At 39.9% G+C, this 15,547-nt stretch overlaps 2 protein-coding genes across 2 annotated transcripts; one reads left to right on the forward strand and one right to left on the reverse strand.

Annotated features, from left to right (window-relative positions):
- The first annotated feature begins 2,556 nt into the window (after positions 1–2,556).
- pnn (pinin, desmosome associated protein) lies at positions 2,557–11,848 on the forward strand. The gene is made up of 9 exons (XM_044047381.1): positions 2,557–2,703; positions 3,137–3,214; positions 4,630–4,701; positions 5,493–5,568; positions 6,484–6,578; positions 7,817–7,892; positions 8,625–8,780; positions 9,455–9,593; positions 9,973–11,848. Exons 1-9 carry the CDS (start codon positions 2,591–2,593, stop codon positions 11,214–11,216), a joined length of 2,049 nt encoding a protein of 682 aa, XP_043903316.1. The 5' UTR covers positions 2,557–2,590; the 3' UTR covers positions 11,217–11,848.
- A 482-nt stretch (positions 11,849–12,330) lies between these two features.
- On the reverse strand, positions 12,331–15,540 carry gemin2 (gem (nuclear organelle) associated protein 2). Its single transcript, XM_044047384.1, has 10 exons — positions 15,285–15,540; positions 14,976–15,057; positions 14,391–14,480; positions 14,114–14,173; positions 13,851–13,967; positions 13,700–13,744; positions 13,554–13,622; positions 13,263–13,373; positions 13,051–13,109; positions 12,331–12,842 (listed from the first exon to the last, which is right to left on the reverse strand). The coding sequence occupies exons 1-10, from the start codon at positions 15,404–15,406 to the stop codon at positions 12,803–12,805; spliced, it is 795 nt and encodes a 264-aa protein (XP_043903319.1). The 5' UTR covers positions 15,407–15,540; the 3' UTR covers positions 12,331–12,802.
- Between the last annotated feature and the right edge of the window lie 7 nt (positions 15,541–15,547).

Here is a 15,547-nt window from a genome sequence, read left to right on the forward strand (position 1 = left end):
TTACTAGTGGCCACAGGGGGGCACAAGCAGTGCTGACAGCGCCTGGCTGCATCTTTAGAAAACCATAGAGGAAGAAATATCAAAAATATATATAGATATATAAACACACTTAGTGCATATTTGTATAGGTATCAACAATGCATTACTGTGGTATTCTCTTATGCAACACGTGTCCGGGTTCAATTTATGAACATGAAGTATCTAACGGAAATCACAGACTTTGTAAATCAGCAGCTGTGTTGTTATGCGTGTTTATTATGTTTTGTTGTATTTGTTTTTTTTCTTTTGCTAAAATGGTTTTATCATCCTTAATGTTGAATATTCAGACTGCTATGTTCCTGTGTGACTGTGGGTGTTAAAGTGAGCACATAGCAGGGGTTTTTACCTTCTCTGTGTAAGCAGCGAGCCAGACGTAACCCAACATACAGCTGGACCAGGTCTCGCGTGTCAACTATATATATATATGTATATATGTATATATGTATATATATATATATATATATGTATATATATATATATATATATATATATATACATATATATATATATATTTTTTAATCCTCTCTGTAAAACACCCAAATCTGATGTGTACACAGCTTTTAAAATACTTTTGAGTCTCGCTTGTAAGTCACCTTGGCACATTGTGGTTCCTCTCTTGCAGCATGGATTAATGTCCGTGTTGAAAACGTGAATGTGAATTGAGGACTAGGGTTACAAAGAAGTCTACAAAAAAAATCCCCCCAGCTGTTTATTGGATTAGTTTGTCGGAAAACGATTTTTATCAGTGATAAGTTTAGTTGTGGAGAAAAGGGAGGACACATTACAAACCCATGTAAATCCCCTGAACTGACAGGTGGCGTACATGTTTGGAGTCAACCTGCCCAACAGTGATTTGAATTGATGTTGAATGAATGCTTCTCTTCTTTTAATCAATGAATAAAAGCATTTAAAAGTCATTTGATTCTATTGTCTTATTGGTTATCTTGCTGTTTTCAACTTCATAGGCATTTTGGGTAATACAGTGTCATTCCCTCACTTACTGGCATTTAAAATATAGTTGCTGTGTAGATTTGGAGCAAGTGTTCCCAACCATGACAACTGCTATCTGCTCCGTGATAGCAGTTGTGACTGACCAGTAGGGGGCAGGAAACAAATGCTTTATAAAGCATATTAAAACACCTTAACCACATTACCTGCTTAATCTTGTGAGAGATCCCCCCTGAAATTACCCTTAAAAACAGCTGATTTTGTTGACCAGATTAATTGAATTTTTCTCCAAAAGGAGGGGGAAAAGTTTTATGAACAGCTATGTACAAGAGACTGCATTGACATCATGGTCATAACTACTGTAGGCCTAATATCACAACCTCACTTCATTTCTCCTGATTCACTCCTGGTCACTGATGAGGGGCAGACGCTAACATGAACTCCTTTCATCGCGACAGAAGGGTTCGGTCACACATCCCTAGTGAGGAGGCTAGCTCACACACTGTGATTCAATCACTGTCACCATGGCAACACAACAGTGGGAATTAACAGTGGGATTATTGATTGGTCATATGGAGATGGACAAGAGGAGAAAATGTACAGAGGACGGAGATATTGAGAAGAGTGATGGTGTCCCTGCTATGTTCACATTCCTCATGGAAATGAAATGTTAGATGTGTTGAGACAAAATACAAATACTGTACATATGAGCAAAATTAATTTAGAAAATCCCAAATCACACAGACTGGATAATCAGAACTCAGCCTCACCCAAAATAAAACCCATTTTTTGGTCCACCTTTAAATTTATTCAGCTATTTGTTACCAACACCTCTGTGACCTCTGCCCTCTTCTATGTTACAAGTAGTACCAAAGATCAAATATAAGTTAACTTGGTTTTGATTTTATGGAAGCACAGGACTGTTTTCCTGTGAAATAGGAACTAAAACCTACAAATACTGGTGTAAATGTTTGCAATTATTCACTTCATTGTTTTGGTGTGTGTGTGTGTGTGTAATTCAGCATGTTTGCAAGTATCATGTTGCTTTAACGCAGGGGAGCTGTGCAATGTCACTGAAGTATATGAGACACTTGAACAGAAGAAAATAAATACAACTGATATTTGATACTAATATGTTGATACTGGAAATAATGTACTGATAAATCATGTATTCATCATATTTTGAAGAAGTAATGGAAGAAGGCAGCAATTAAAGATAATATATGTATGCATTGACAGCTGTAGAAGTTTTGACAATGTATTTAAATATGAATTTGTGTCATATTTACTGGTTTGTGTAGTTTGTTTCTTTGTACTTATTTATGAAAATTTCCTTTATCAAAAAAGTTTTTTTGGAAATGAATAATAATATTTCGCAGCAACATATTGGTAGATAAAGTTTTGTTCCCCTTAGTACGAGAGACTGTGGTCACCTCAGACTGTAATAACATTATATTTTATATTTGTCGGCCAGTTTATTTTCGATATCCACTCCAGAGCTGCAGGTGGCGCTGTTGAACGATAGCCCAGGTGTCAGTTGAAACAGAAGAAGAAAACTCAGACACGAACAAGGAACACGTGATTCGCGCTTACTGGAGGCAAGATGGCGGTGGTGGTGCGGAGCTTGCAGGACCAGCTCGAAAAGGCAAAAGAAGGCTTGAAAAATGTGGACGATAACATTCGCAAACTAACGGGACGCGATCCTAATGAATCAAGGTAAATGCTCATTCCTTATTGAGCGTTTGACTTATTTATAGGGATAGGCTAACCATTTTGCTAGCGTTTAATGACTAGGCTAACACGAGTTGTTTAGCTAGCTAGCAAATCAGGAAAACGGGAATGTTCTCGCCGAGTCAACAAACATTTACAAACTATTTATATGTCTACACAAACCTTCTGAACACCGACTCTGAGACGAATGTTTAATTTATAGCCTTAGTAGAATGTAAACGTTGGTCGCCTATTCCTAGGCCTCGCAGTAGGCGTTATCGCTTTTGGTTTTGGAATGTCAGGCGCAAACGCATGCAACAAAATGACTGAAATGAAATGAAATATTGCATCTAAAATTTAATTGACTCTACCTCTATTGAATAGGTGACGATCATGGTTTGATGTTGTTTATTGAACGTGTCTTATATTGTGTGTTTAGGCCGGGTCAAATCCGTCGACTTGGCGGCCCCACGGCAGGCATTGGAGGAGGTAGAGGCAGAGGAATCAACCTGCTCAGGTGAGACTTGGCTCTAAAATGGTAACATGTAAACAGTTAGGTTTATTCATGTGTTAAATAGATGGTTTTCTTCTTTGTGAAAGACGAAGCACTGCTGCTCATAAAATTTAGGATACACAAAACATTAGGGCACAAGGATCACTAAATGAATAATTCTGATAATTTTTTAGCTTCTTAAATATAAATATTTTTTCGATTTGTCCGTATTTAATAAAAAAGTAATTGATTTGGGACTAAACAAGGCATTTGTGAACATCATCATTTTACAACCTGGGCAACACTTTTCTGACATTTATAGACCAAATAGCTAATCAATGAAAATTCATAAATTATGGAAACAGTCGGTAATGATTATTTTCATAATCGATTATTCTCTCGACTAACCTAGTAATGTTTTGATCCAAAAAATGTCAGAAAATGTTGATCAGTGTTTTTAAATCCTAGAAATGATGAAATGGAAGATCAAATTTTTTGTCCTCAAACCAAAAATAATTCAGTGTTAATGATGTCTTTGTTAAATGGAGCAAAGAAACCAGACAAAAGAAAATCACATTCAAGAGGTTGAAAAAGCAGCAAACCAATTAATCTGTTATCAGAATAGTTGATGGGTAATTTAGTAATTCATTAATAGTCAATTGATTGTTTCAGCCCTTGTTGCAGCGTTAATACCAACTTCGATGATGGTTGAACCACTGACAGGCCTGTACCCTTTATCCTGGTATATACTGACAAGTTTAGGCTTGTCAATGACAACAGATGACCAACACACAGCAATCATGGCGAGTTCTTGCGGCCCTTAATTGGTAGTTAAATGTCAAACCGTGAGAGAGGTTCAAAGAGACTGTCTAATGGCAGCCAGCTAAAGTTTTCTTTTTAGGACGTCTCTTCATGCCTCGCTCTTTCATAATGTTAGTCACCAACTATATGGTATCATTTCAAATAAAATTGTGTCAGATATTTTATAAACTTGTGTGTGATATCAAGTATGATGAATGTAGACGATATATCTATTAAATAGAAGGCTACAAAGCAAATTGAAAACTAAGTAGGTTGTAGCAGAACACTTACTGTAAGGTGGTCACCCCAAATTTCTGACACTGAGAACATTTTTGCAGGCTCTTTAAATCCATTTTAACTCAACGTAGCCTCACCGCTTTGGAGCCGCCTTGATAATTTTATGTTGATCATCCTTTGTCAGGGGCAGCTCAAAATTCTACACTGTTTAATATACCACTTAACATACAACAGACTTGATGCTATGCCAAGTTTGTTAGATTAGTTTCCACCAGGGTAAAATAGATTTCTGTGGAACTTGACAGTGTCAATTCTTTGGGCTCACTGGGTATGAATGGAATTGATTTCCTCAAGGTTACACCTTTTTTTAACCTCAAGGTACCTCTTTATTTTTTTGACAGGCGCAGTCTCTCGGAGATAGGAAGCGGCGGCCCCCCTGTCAAGAAGAGGGACATCGATGGAGCCCTGCTGAGGTGTGTTTTTTTGTTTTTTTTTTGTAATGTATATTAATCCAAAATCTCCCCCTCAAACAAATATTATGGTCAAGTCAGGGAACACTGCAGTTGCTATTAGTTATTGTGAAGTATTGGTATGTTAAAACCCTCTTGTCTCTTCAATTCAATTTTATTTGTATAGTGCCAAATCACAACATGCATTATCTCAAGGCTCTGTATATAGTAATGCGGAAATCTTAACAATATTATAGAAAGAAGAGAAACCCAACAGTTCACATAATGAGCAAGCACTAGGCATCAGTGGAGAGAAAAACCTCCATTTTATCAGCAAGAAATCTGATAGAACTAGACTCAAAAATGTGCAGCCATCTGCCTCGACCGGTTGAGGTGAAAGGAAAAATGGGCGACAGGGGAGAGAAAAGGCCAGAGGGAGGTGAGGAGATATATAATGGTTGTTTCAAGTTATAAGTTTAGACGGGACATTTCTGCGTCAGTTATGACTACAATGCCATTTATAGAAGCAGCAGCAGAGATTGTTGATAAAAAAATAATACCGATATCAACTTTAATCATAGCATAATACATAGCATAATAATGAGGACAATGATACTAATGCCTACGATGATGATAATAATAATAGCCTTGAAACTGGATTGGGATCCTGCAGAAAGGTGTGTGTGTGTGTGTGTGTGCACCACAAAATTTCCCCCAGCAGTCTCAGTCTATAGCAGCATAACTAAGAGATGCCCTAACTAATAAGCTTGATCAAAATGAAGGTTTTAAATCTAAGTTCTTGTGTGTATTTGCAGGCTGGCAGGGGACCAGAGGGCCAGGAGAGATGCGCGTCACGACAGCGACGCCGAGGATGACGATGATGTCAAAAAGGTAAGACAGGGTTTTTCCCCTCAGTGCTTATCATGTGACCTGAAATACATTTGTGTGGGTGATTGTATTACCTCCATCGTTATTTTTTTTGGCAGCCTATGTCTGTGAGACACATAAGTCATGTATTTAGATTTGATTTTCTGGAGATGTGGTTTATGGCGCATACAAGACATTTTAAGATTCTGATCAGAACTCAGAATTGAGGATATATATTTTAACAATTAACCTAGCAAGGTTGGAGATTATTTTGACACTGTTGGAAAGCTGGCTTGGCAAATGTTTGCGCTCTGTGTGCCTTTTCCAGTTTATATGCCATTGTCTACTTATTAGTTCATTTGTAAATCTAGTCCCTTGAAGATGCTGGCAGACAGCCAGTAGACAAATGTAGCCAGGTCTTTACAAAATAATGTCCTCATTAGAAAATCTGACATATAGAGACTTAAGGGTGCATTATATTGTCAGCAAGACTTAAGATCTGTTGCTGTTGATCAATGGAATCCAAATGGTTAAAAAATGCTGTTCAAAAGCTGCAATTACTGTTATATAGAGAATGTATTTTAACAACACACGCACAACTGCTCGATCAGCTACCTATTTATATATAATTAATGGTGGTTATCACAGTGGTATTAAAGCTCTGCGAATTTGTATGGTTAAAAAAACAATCTTAAGGCAGCCCGAGTTGGATGTTATTATCTTTTGTGCTGAATGAAGTATTTTTAAGCATTAATCTATTGGTTGAGACAAATTTGAACATGAAATGGCTTAGTTTATTATTTTTGCAGTTGGCAGATGTTAGTACTTTTAATTTTCATCATCTACTAAATTTATACCTATAAGTGTAATAAATGTTTTGCATGGTTATTTGGTCTAAGACAAATCAACCTAGTTTATGCTCTGTCTTCTCCACTCCAGCCGGCGTTGCAGTCGTCTGTAGTAGCTACCTCCAAGGAGCGAACACGCCGAGACCTCATTCAGGATCAGACCATGGATGAGAAGGGCAAACAGAGGTACGCCAACAGAAACGTCAAGCCTGCTTTGACTCGGATGCATATTTAAACTGAATATTTTAATTATTAATGTGATCAAATAAGATAAATTGCATCTGAAATTGGGGTGGTGGGGATGACATTATTTATTATGTGGCTGCTAGGGCTGAACGATATGGACAAAATTTCATATCTCGATATTCATGCCAGATATCTCGATATCGATATGATACGATATGACTACGGGTTCGGTGAAAAGCAAGCATTTTTCAGAAAAATAAAAACATCATAATACAAAAGACTGTGGAAACTTTCCACATGGAAAGTGTTTTATTGATGAGAACTCACTGTGAGACTGTGTACACGGGTACCATGTCTTTTGCAATGTGGCATGTTATAGCGTCTTTAATGCCTTTATGTCTGGTGGACGTCGACTCATATGGTGTAACACTACTGAACGCATCAGTAAACACACTTAACTTGGGCTTCTTTTGGGATGACTGAGAAGTCCCCGGTGTTTCTCTCATTGTAATACACTCTTCGTGCAGCACGCGATGGTGTTGTTTCAGGTGGTGAAACATGTTTGTTGTGCTACCTTGGTTCGTTGCAATTTTCGCCAAGCACGACCTGCACAACACCTCGCTCGGGTTGACATCCTTTTTAAAATCCAAAATACCTCCAAATAATGGAGGATGATTTATGTTTTGGCACAAAATCGCCACCGGCCGCATTATCTTCTGTCACTTTTCTTTCCCGCTGTGTATGTCGTGTGTGTGTGTGTGTATGTGTGTGTGTATGTGCGTGTCTCAGTCTCCGTCTCCCTCCCGCCCTCCTACGTTTGTCATTGGTTGGCTTCAGCTGTCGTTCCACAGCAAGCATGAAATAAGGTTTGTGGTTGGCTGGCCGTAGTGGTGCATTCAAGGGCAATCGTAAAAATGAAGTTTATTGTGACTGCCAGAGCTGTACATGCAGGGCGAGCGCGGGGGAAAATCTATTTTGTTTATATCGTTGCTTTTTCGATATGAATATCTTGAATGTTCATATCTAGATATCGATACGATAACGATATATCGTTCAGCCCTAGTGGCTGCCACCTTTGTGGAATTATGAGGTTTATGTTTTTTTCTTTTATTTTTCAAAAGTGTTTTAAAAGCATGTTTTTTCGTGGTACAACATTATCTCGTTGTATTCTATACTATGTTACATATACTATACTATGAGACTGGTGAGTGACAGTGGGTTTGTGTTTTCTTGGTCAGGAATCGGCGTATGTTCGGCCTGCTGATGGGGACACTACAAAAGTTCAAACAGGAGTCCAACGTCTCTACAGACAAGGTGAGCAGATCCATTCTATTGGTGAGGTATAGAAGTGAGGGACATTAGTAAATAAACAGATTATTGAGTGTGAAATGGATCAATTAGTCATGGTTTCAACATCGCAACACCTTTACAATTCAGCTGTGGGGGCTTTCGTGCTTGTCCACAGGGCATTGGTTGGGGAAATGGGCAGATAATACCCAGAAAACATTGACTTTCATGTTAATGGTCAAACAGCATATGCTACTAGTATGAACTATTATTATCATATCATATGATAATATCATCACATCATAATTAAGATATGATGTGATGAGAGGATGACCTGAAAAATGTACTTACATTCACGCTGCCTATATGAATTTTGGGGTTTGAGCTTGGTTTTCTTTCTTTGTTTCTTTCTGTCCGTTAATTTCAAATATCTACAAATATCTTTGTGTGGTACAAGGCCAAGACTGCATAATGTCCCCAAATATTTGAATCTGGTGATGATTTCACTGGAACACTGCGGAATGACCAGACTGATGAATTAAAACGTCTCATTGATCTGTCTGTACATTGTAAAGTGTAACACTATGGATGTAAATAGGCCCCTCCTGTGAATCCATGTGTTGCAAGTAATGCCTTTTTGAATGATTTTATTGTGCTTATGACAACATTTTAAACAGTGACCTTACATTAAGTATTTATAATGTATTTTCATGTGCAGCAGGATCTTTTGGCTCAACTGTCTTTTTTCTCCTCTTGCAGCAAAAGCGGCGTTCAGAGATCGAGCAGAAGCTTGAAGTTCAGGCGGAGGCAGAGCGAAAGAAGGTAGAGAGTGAAAAGAAGGAGCTGTTTGAGGAGAGGAGAGCCAAACAGACTGAGCTGAGGCTACTGGAACAGAAGGTGGAATTAGCCCAGCTGGTAAGAAAGTTCTTCCAACGTGATTTAAAATGACAGTCCAAACAAAACAGTGTTCTAACAACAAGTCTGGATAATGTCTGGAGAATGGGGCCTGGCATCCTCTGTTTGACATTCACATGAAAAACGCAGCAGGGGATTGTCATAGTGACACCTGTTCAAATGTCTTGAGGGTCAATGCGAGGGGAGGTGGAGCTTGTCTTGTCATCAGGAAGCAGGACACTTAAAACATTCACGTATGTATGTATATATATATATGTATGTGTATGTATATATATGTATATGTATATATATGTATATGTATATGTATATATATATGTATATATATATATATATATATATATATATATATATATATATATATATATATATATATATATATATGTATGTATGTATGTATACACACACATACATACACACACACACTTTTAAGTCATACCTAAACTTAAAGTGCTCCTGTATCCACCCCTTAATCCCATCAGTGCCAAATTTGAGTGGGTTCAACTTGTCCTCAAAAATGTGTTCAGTGACAGGATGCGAAAGCCACCTCAAATTTTTTTTTACCGTACTAACAATCGTTTCATCGACTCAGTTATAAAAGGTATATTTACAGTAGAGCAAAAGAGACTTTGTACCACCCTGGTTTCTAAGTAACCCTCTCACTCGTCCATCTACAGCAAGAGGAGTGGACCAGCCACAATAATCGTTTGGTGAAATACATCCGCACCAAGACAAAGCCTCACATTTTCTACTTGCCTGGAAAAATGTGCTCTGCTACACAGAAACTCCATGATGACTCCAACAAGAAACTGAACGGTTAGTAGAGGTCCTTATGCAAGACTCGGTCCTGCCTTTTTATCTGTGCTGGTGGTTCGTGACAAATATCAACAACATCATTTCAACTACTTGAAATACTTAATAATGGTACTTACGTTTCTGGTAAAATACCAGACATTAATTGGGAGATTTTCTGAATCATGCATCCCTTCTAAATATTTGGACATGACTAAGAAATGTTTAACTCACTATGTAGTGGACTATATTTTGGGTGTTGTGTATTTTATGTTTTTTGCACACTCCCTATAATGAGTGAACCTAAAGATGACTGTGAAACATTTCATGTTTGTCATTACAAAATGAAAAAGAATCTGTGTGTTAATCACCCATCTAACCTAATGGCTCTTCCTCTTCTCAGCTGTGTTTGAGGAGAGGCGTGAGGCTTTTGCCGAACACCTCAGTAAAATGGAGTCCCGCCCCCGGAGGCAGCCAAACCGCGACCAGGACGGCAACACAGCAGCAACAGGAACGGACCACCCAGAGGAGGGTAAGCCAGCAGGTCAGATAGTCAAGGTGACAGGTAACAGGATAGATGTAGAGATGGAGGAAGAGGAGGAGGATGAGGACGAGGAGGAGGAAAAGATAAAGGAGGAGGAGGAGAGACGGGTGGTAGAGAAGAAGGAGGGAGAGGAGATGGAAGGTTTGAAGAAGGCAGGTGAGGAGGGGGAGAGAATGGAGTTGAGTGAGGAGGGTAGTGGGGAAAAGGAGGAGGTAGTTGAGGACAGTGGGGAGCAGAGGGAAAAGGCGGAGAAGGAGGCAAGTCCAGGTTCAGAAGAGATGGAGGTTGAGGGGGAGCAGGGGGATAAGAGAGTGGAAGACGTGGGAGAAACAGATGTTAAACAGCAGTCCGCAGACCTCCAAAATGAAAAGACCCAAGACAACCAGGCCTCTGAAGCAGCCGTAACCAGCCAAGAGGCACCAGACACCAGTGAGCCACCCCAACCCAGTCCCACTGCAGGGGAACCAGCACCACAGTCCGTAAAATCCCCAGAGATCCAAGGGTCTTCTCCCACACCAGAACCCCAACCTGCCTCTACCGAGTCAGCACAAGATCCCGTCATTCCTGGCTTAGAGGTTCACAACTCTGCAGCAGAGAACCAGCCTGCAGAAGAGAAATCAGAGCCAGAAGCCCCACAAAAACTGGCAGTTACTCAGGAGGCGCGCAGCACCACAGCTGCTCCCTCTAAGGAGGAGGGTGATCGTGGGAGAGGGAAGAAAAAGGCAAAGCATTCAAGGAAGAGCAGCAGTCGCAGTAACAGCTCCTCTTCTTCTTCCTCTGGCTCATCCTCGAGCGGGAGCTCGTCTTCTTCGTCTGGATCGAGCCGCTCTTCTTCATCCTCTTCGTCCTCGTCATCTTCGTCATCGAACAGCAGCAGCCGAAGTCGTGGCCATGACGCCAGTAAGCGCAAGAGGAAGCCGTCGGACAGGGACAGGAAGAAAGGAGAAGACAGAAGTCATCGTAAGAGAGGAGGGAGTGGTGGAGGAGGAAGGGACTCGAAGGGATCGAAAGAGAGGAGGAAGAGAAGTGAGGAAGGAAGGGGAAGGTCATCCCGGAGCGACAGGGAGCATAAAGATAGAGACAGGAAAGACAAGAGACGCTAATGTTGTTGTCATTCAGCTTCTGTTTATTTGGTAAAAAAAAAAAACCCTTCCAGCCATTCACTCAATGACAGCAGTTTTAACTGTTTGTAAAATGCTGCAGTTTTCACATAAGGCCCTTGGAAGTTGTAATTCAGGAGGATTTGTGTAGCTTTAAAGGTCATGTTGAAATTGAAACCCTTTATGACTTGCTATTTTTCATTACAACTTTTTACTTTTTGAAGTGTAAACTAGACTTTCTAGTCACTGTGGTGCACCTGGCCATTTCTAGTTGGGCTCCTGACTGAACAGGTCTGAGGTAGGAGAAGCATATTGTACACTTTTTTTGTCATTTTAAAATCAACTGATCTGACATTTGGATTTTAAGGAGGTCTGTGGGACGAGACTATGAAAAGATAGTGTTGAATGTTTTGTTGTTTTTAATCCTTATCACAATGCTACTGGTAGAAACATTGGCGGTTATGGTAGCAGTGAGCAGTAGTTGTTTTCAAATTGATGTGACAACACTGAAAATGGAAAATGTTTGATGTCAAGGCCTTTCATCACATGTCTCTGTGATATGCTTAAATAGTTTTTTGAAACGTTCTCAGTTTTTTTTGTATTGACTGATCCACATTAAAATAAAGGTGAGGTATTGGTGGAAATCTGTGTGTCATTTTATTAGTTTGGTGTCGATCCTTCACATGAGGGTCTGGAGCCAATCGTGGCTGACATGGGGACAAGTTACCAGGCTTTCACAGGGCAAACAAACATCCATTCTCTCACTCATACTTGGTCAATTTAGGGTATCCAATTAACCACTGCATCTTTTTGGACAATGGGAGAAAACCAAAAAGAACACCTATGTCAACGAACATGCAAACACTAATTGGAAAGACCCTATTCTTTTTGCTGCTAGCACTACTCGACCATGTGGATCCTCATTTGGTGTTGAAATGCTTTTTTACAATGAAATAAATTCAGCTACAGGATTTGATTGTGCCTGATTTTGACTGCAAGCATTGTTCTGCAGCTTCTCAATGACCAGTGGAGGCAGTCTGTCAGTACATCAGCTGCTGCTGTAGCACTGCATCGAATGATCAGATCTCACACTGAAATCAAAAGTTGGACTTCAATGTCATTTTTGCAGCTTTATTTGTGAGAGCTTTAAAACACTTTGACCAACATCAACAGCATATATACAAATCAGTTCATTAGACAAAACTTTTTCTTTACATTCAATTACCTTTTGTTTAGCTCAGGATTAACCAAGAATGTCTTTTGGTAGATGAAAATAGTGGTCCAGCATGTTTGGCTGCTTCAGTTGTGCCAGCAGAAATAACCACATTGAATTAAAAAAAAAACCCCAATAACTAAAATAAGATGTGATTTATGATCAAGGCACTCTGACTGCATTTTGTGCTTTCATCCCAACCTGTACAGGGCAGCCACAATCAAACATGAAAGTCTTTGTTTACACTGTTGAGTTTTTCTTGGATGTCACCTCTGTGTTGGATCTTGTATGCGACTGCTGAGTCTGCTTCCTTCATGCTGCATCAGTCAGAGCTTCCTGATTGTAACATCTGGTTCATCAGTTACAGTTAAAACATTCACTCGGGTTGATCTGCCAAATCATTCTGCTCAAAGTATCTGCAGATAAAAAGAAAAGTAAAGAAGGAAATTAGGAACTGAGTTTTCAGGTCAGTTAGAAGAAGTAAAAAGATGTACTACTTCCACTCAAAAGGCTTTAGTTAAGACCAGTGAATTGAAGAAAATCCTGTCTTTATTCTGGTTTTTTTTTTTATTGCATGCAAGTAACCTAGTGAAAGTGAACCTGTGTGGACTTGGTGATAGATACCTGGCAACAAGACAGATGAGCAGGTTGAGGGCAGGCAGTTTCTCGTCCTCCTGACTCTCCTGTAGAATCACGGGAGCAGAAAATCACGTCATGAGTTTATGACCACCTGAGCCATCACTTCAGTCAGTTTTGTGCAAAAGAGATCCACAGAATCCTCCCCCACCCACAAATAGCAACTTATACATTTATTTAAACATAAAACAGTGTCCTACCAACGTGCTGCGGAGCTGAGCACATCTCCTGGCCAGCTGTCTGATGCAGGAGTGGGCTTCAGGCAGTAGAGGCTTCTCCAGGCAGGCCAATAAAGCGTACAACCAGCAACCCTGCAGCAAACACGTGTCCACAATCATGTGGAGTTCAGGTGTTTAGAAGTGTAGATGTAGGCGGAACGGAAACATAGGCTTCATCCGTGCTCTACCACATGTAACCAGTGTCGACACTTGTATGGACTAAACCAAGCAATCTACAAAAGAAGGTTTGACAACTTCATTGACCAAACTCACCAGCTGTGGAACAAATTCTCTCTCCTCAAACCAACCAATGAGGATTTCCAACACCATCAACACTGTCGTCTGAGAGGAGAGAAAACAAACACATCAGACAATGTGTGACATGATCCACTAAAACTGAAACAGCGAGGCGATTTTACCTGGTTGAGTCTGCTAACGATAGTGAGGAAGGGAGGAAAGCCCACCTGAACAGACACATGCGTCCATCAGTGTTCCAGTTCAGTCACATTCAAGGCTCTGTGGTTTTAACAGCTCGTACTTTTAACGGTTTCATACAACAAGCTATACAACCTTGCTATAGTCCAGTCCAGGCTTTGCTTCCACTTCTGTGTCACAGGAAGATGTGTCCATATAGACCTTCTCCCCTAAACAAAACCGCTTCCAGCCCACCTCATCTGTCAGCTTTGGCTGTGAAACACACACAAACAGGCCTATTATCTAATTTCTAATATCACTATGTGACTTAAACTAAAAAAACAGTGTGATACTACTTATAATGAATATACACAGTTTTAACCACAGAATGAAATAGTTGTGAAATGTCATGCCCTCACCATTTGCACGTTGTCATCCAGAGTCTGGCTACTCCAGTGAATTCTGTTCTTTGTGATTCTCTGAAATGAAAATGGGAGAGGATGTTGGTCTGCATTTACACAGCAGGTGTTGATGCCCAATTCCCTCATGCTGCTTACATTGTCTTTTAAAAGTGACCCATGCAAACAATGCTTTGTTTCCAATTCTTAATTGAACAATTTCAGGTTGTTGACAGTTTTAACATTTTAACACACGTTTTTATTGACTTGAGTAAAAACAAACTAAACTTTCTTTTACCTGTCTGAGCTCTGAGAAGTTACCGACTTGTTGCTGCTGCCAACTCAGACTGGGGCAGAGACCTGTGGGAGCAGCACGGCAGCCTGGCACCTGAAACACAGAGAAGACACTTCTCAGACATGGGTCGTCTTCTTAGGTCAGCAGTTCAATTCCTGCCTCCTTAACACCTCAAATTAGTCCCGGCAGCTGTGCCACATAATGCATGTGAATGGATAGGATAAATGTGCACAACTAAAAGTACTGTACGAATTAGTGAATGGAAAATATATAGTGTACTGGACTTTGAGTGGTTGTCAAGACCAGAAAGAGCTTTATAATTATAAATAATGTACCGTCTTCAACTCACCCCATCACAAATGCTTATTTAAAGTATGGAGGCAGACTTATAATGAGTGGTGATTGGATTTAATTTATAAATTTACTAAATAAAACCACTTAATTCAGTTTTTTTTTAAATGTTCACATTTATCATAATCTTTACATAGTCTTTAGAGCCATCAAGGGAGACACTGTCCTGTGTGATGATGCAGTGGTATATTTGTTTCTCCATTTTAAGACCGGACCTTAATATGTTTGTTTACTCACTGATACATGGACTGTTTGTTTCTTGAGTTTCTTGGGGTCGATCTGAGCAACTACCACCTCTGGACATAATGATGCTTCCAACCTGATGAAAAAGGATACCCATATTATTATTATTTAGCACAGACCTGCTGTTCCACATTCATCCCATTAACATCCTTCTATACAATAATTAAGCTATTTTCCCCCCATGTAAAACAAAAATACATGCAGGAATGCGTGACCAAGAAAACCTTTTCGCTGCAAAACACAACCATTCATTGTCCACAGTCCATACAAAGACAAAGGGGAGTGTGAATGAGGTGAACTCACTGGACTTGTCGCAGATATTCCTGTGGGTTCCTCGGTGGTCCATTCAGGTCCAGCTGCACTGTGTTGGATTCAAACTCCACAGGCAGAAGCCTCGGCATTAAGTCCTCCACGTCCGAATTCATTGTGACAAAAGGTAAAAGCTTGGTGGGCACAACAAAAGCGTCAAATGAAAGTTTAATTTTAAAAACCCAATTCTCAGTTTAATTCTCAGACCGGAGTTCTATCAAGAGTTCTATTCACTGGCATGGAAGCAAGGGAGAACG

Source organism: Solea senegalensis, linkage group LG16 (assembly GCF_019176455.1).
Source record: "Solea senegalensis isolate Sse05_10M linkage group LG16, IFAPA_SoseM_1, whole genome shotgun sequence".
In the NCBI taxonomy this organism is placed as follows: domain Eukaryota; kingdom Metazoa; phylum Chordata; class Actinopteri; order Pleuronectiformes; family Soleidae; genus Solea; species Solea senegalensis.

Bases quoted from the DNA above. Each gene is read 5' to 3' on its own strand.
- pnn (XM_044047381.1), top strand. From the start codon at position 2,591: ATGGCGGTGGTGGTGCGGAGCTTGCAGGACCAGCTCGAAAAGGCAAAA. The intron at 4,702-5,492 runs GTGTGTTTTTTT...GTGTATTTGCAG, and splicing joins ATCGATGGAGCCCTGCTGAG to GCTGGCAGGGGACCAGAGGG. The intron at 5,569-6,483 runs GTAAGACAGGGT...TCTCCACTCCAG, and splicing joins ATGACGATGATGTCAAAAAG to CCGGCGTTGCAGTCGTCTGT.
- gemin2 (XM_044047384.1), bottom strand. From the start codon at position 15,406: ATGAATTCGGACGTGGAGGACTTAATGCCGAGGCTTCTGCCTGTGGAG. The intron at 13,745-13,850 runs GTTGTATAGCTT...GTGTCTGTTCAG, and splicing joins CTGGACTGGACTATAGCAAG to GTGGGCTTTCCTCCCTTCCT. The intron at 13,623-13,699 runs GTAAAATCGCCT...CTCTCCTCTCAG, and splicing joins TCGTTAGCAGACTCAACCAG to ACGACAGTGTTGATGGTGTT.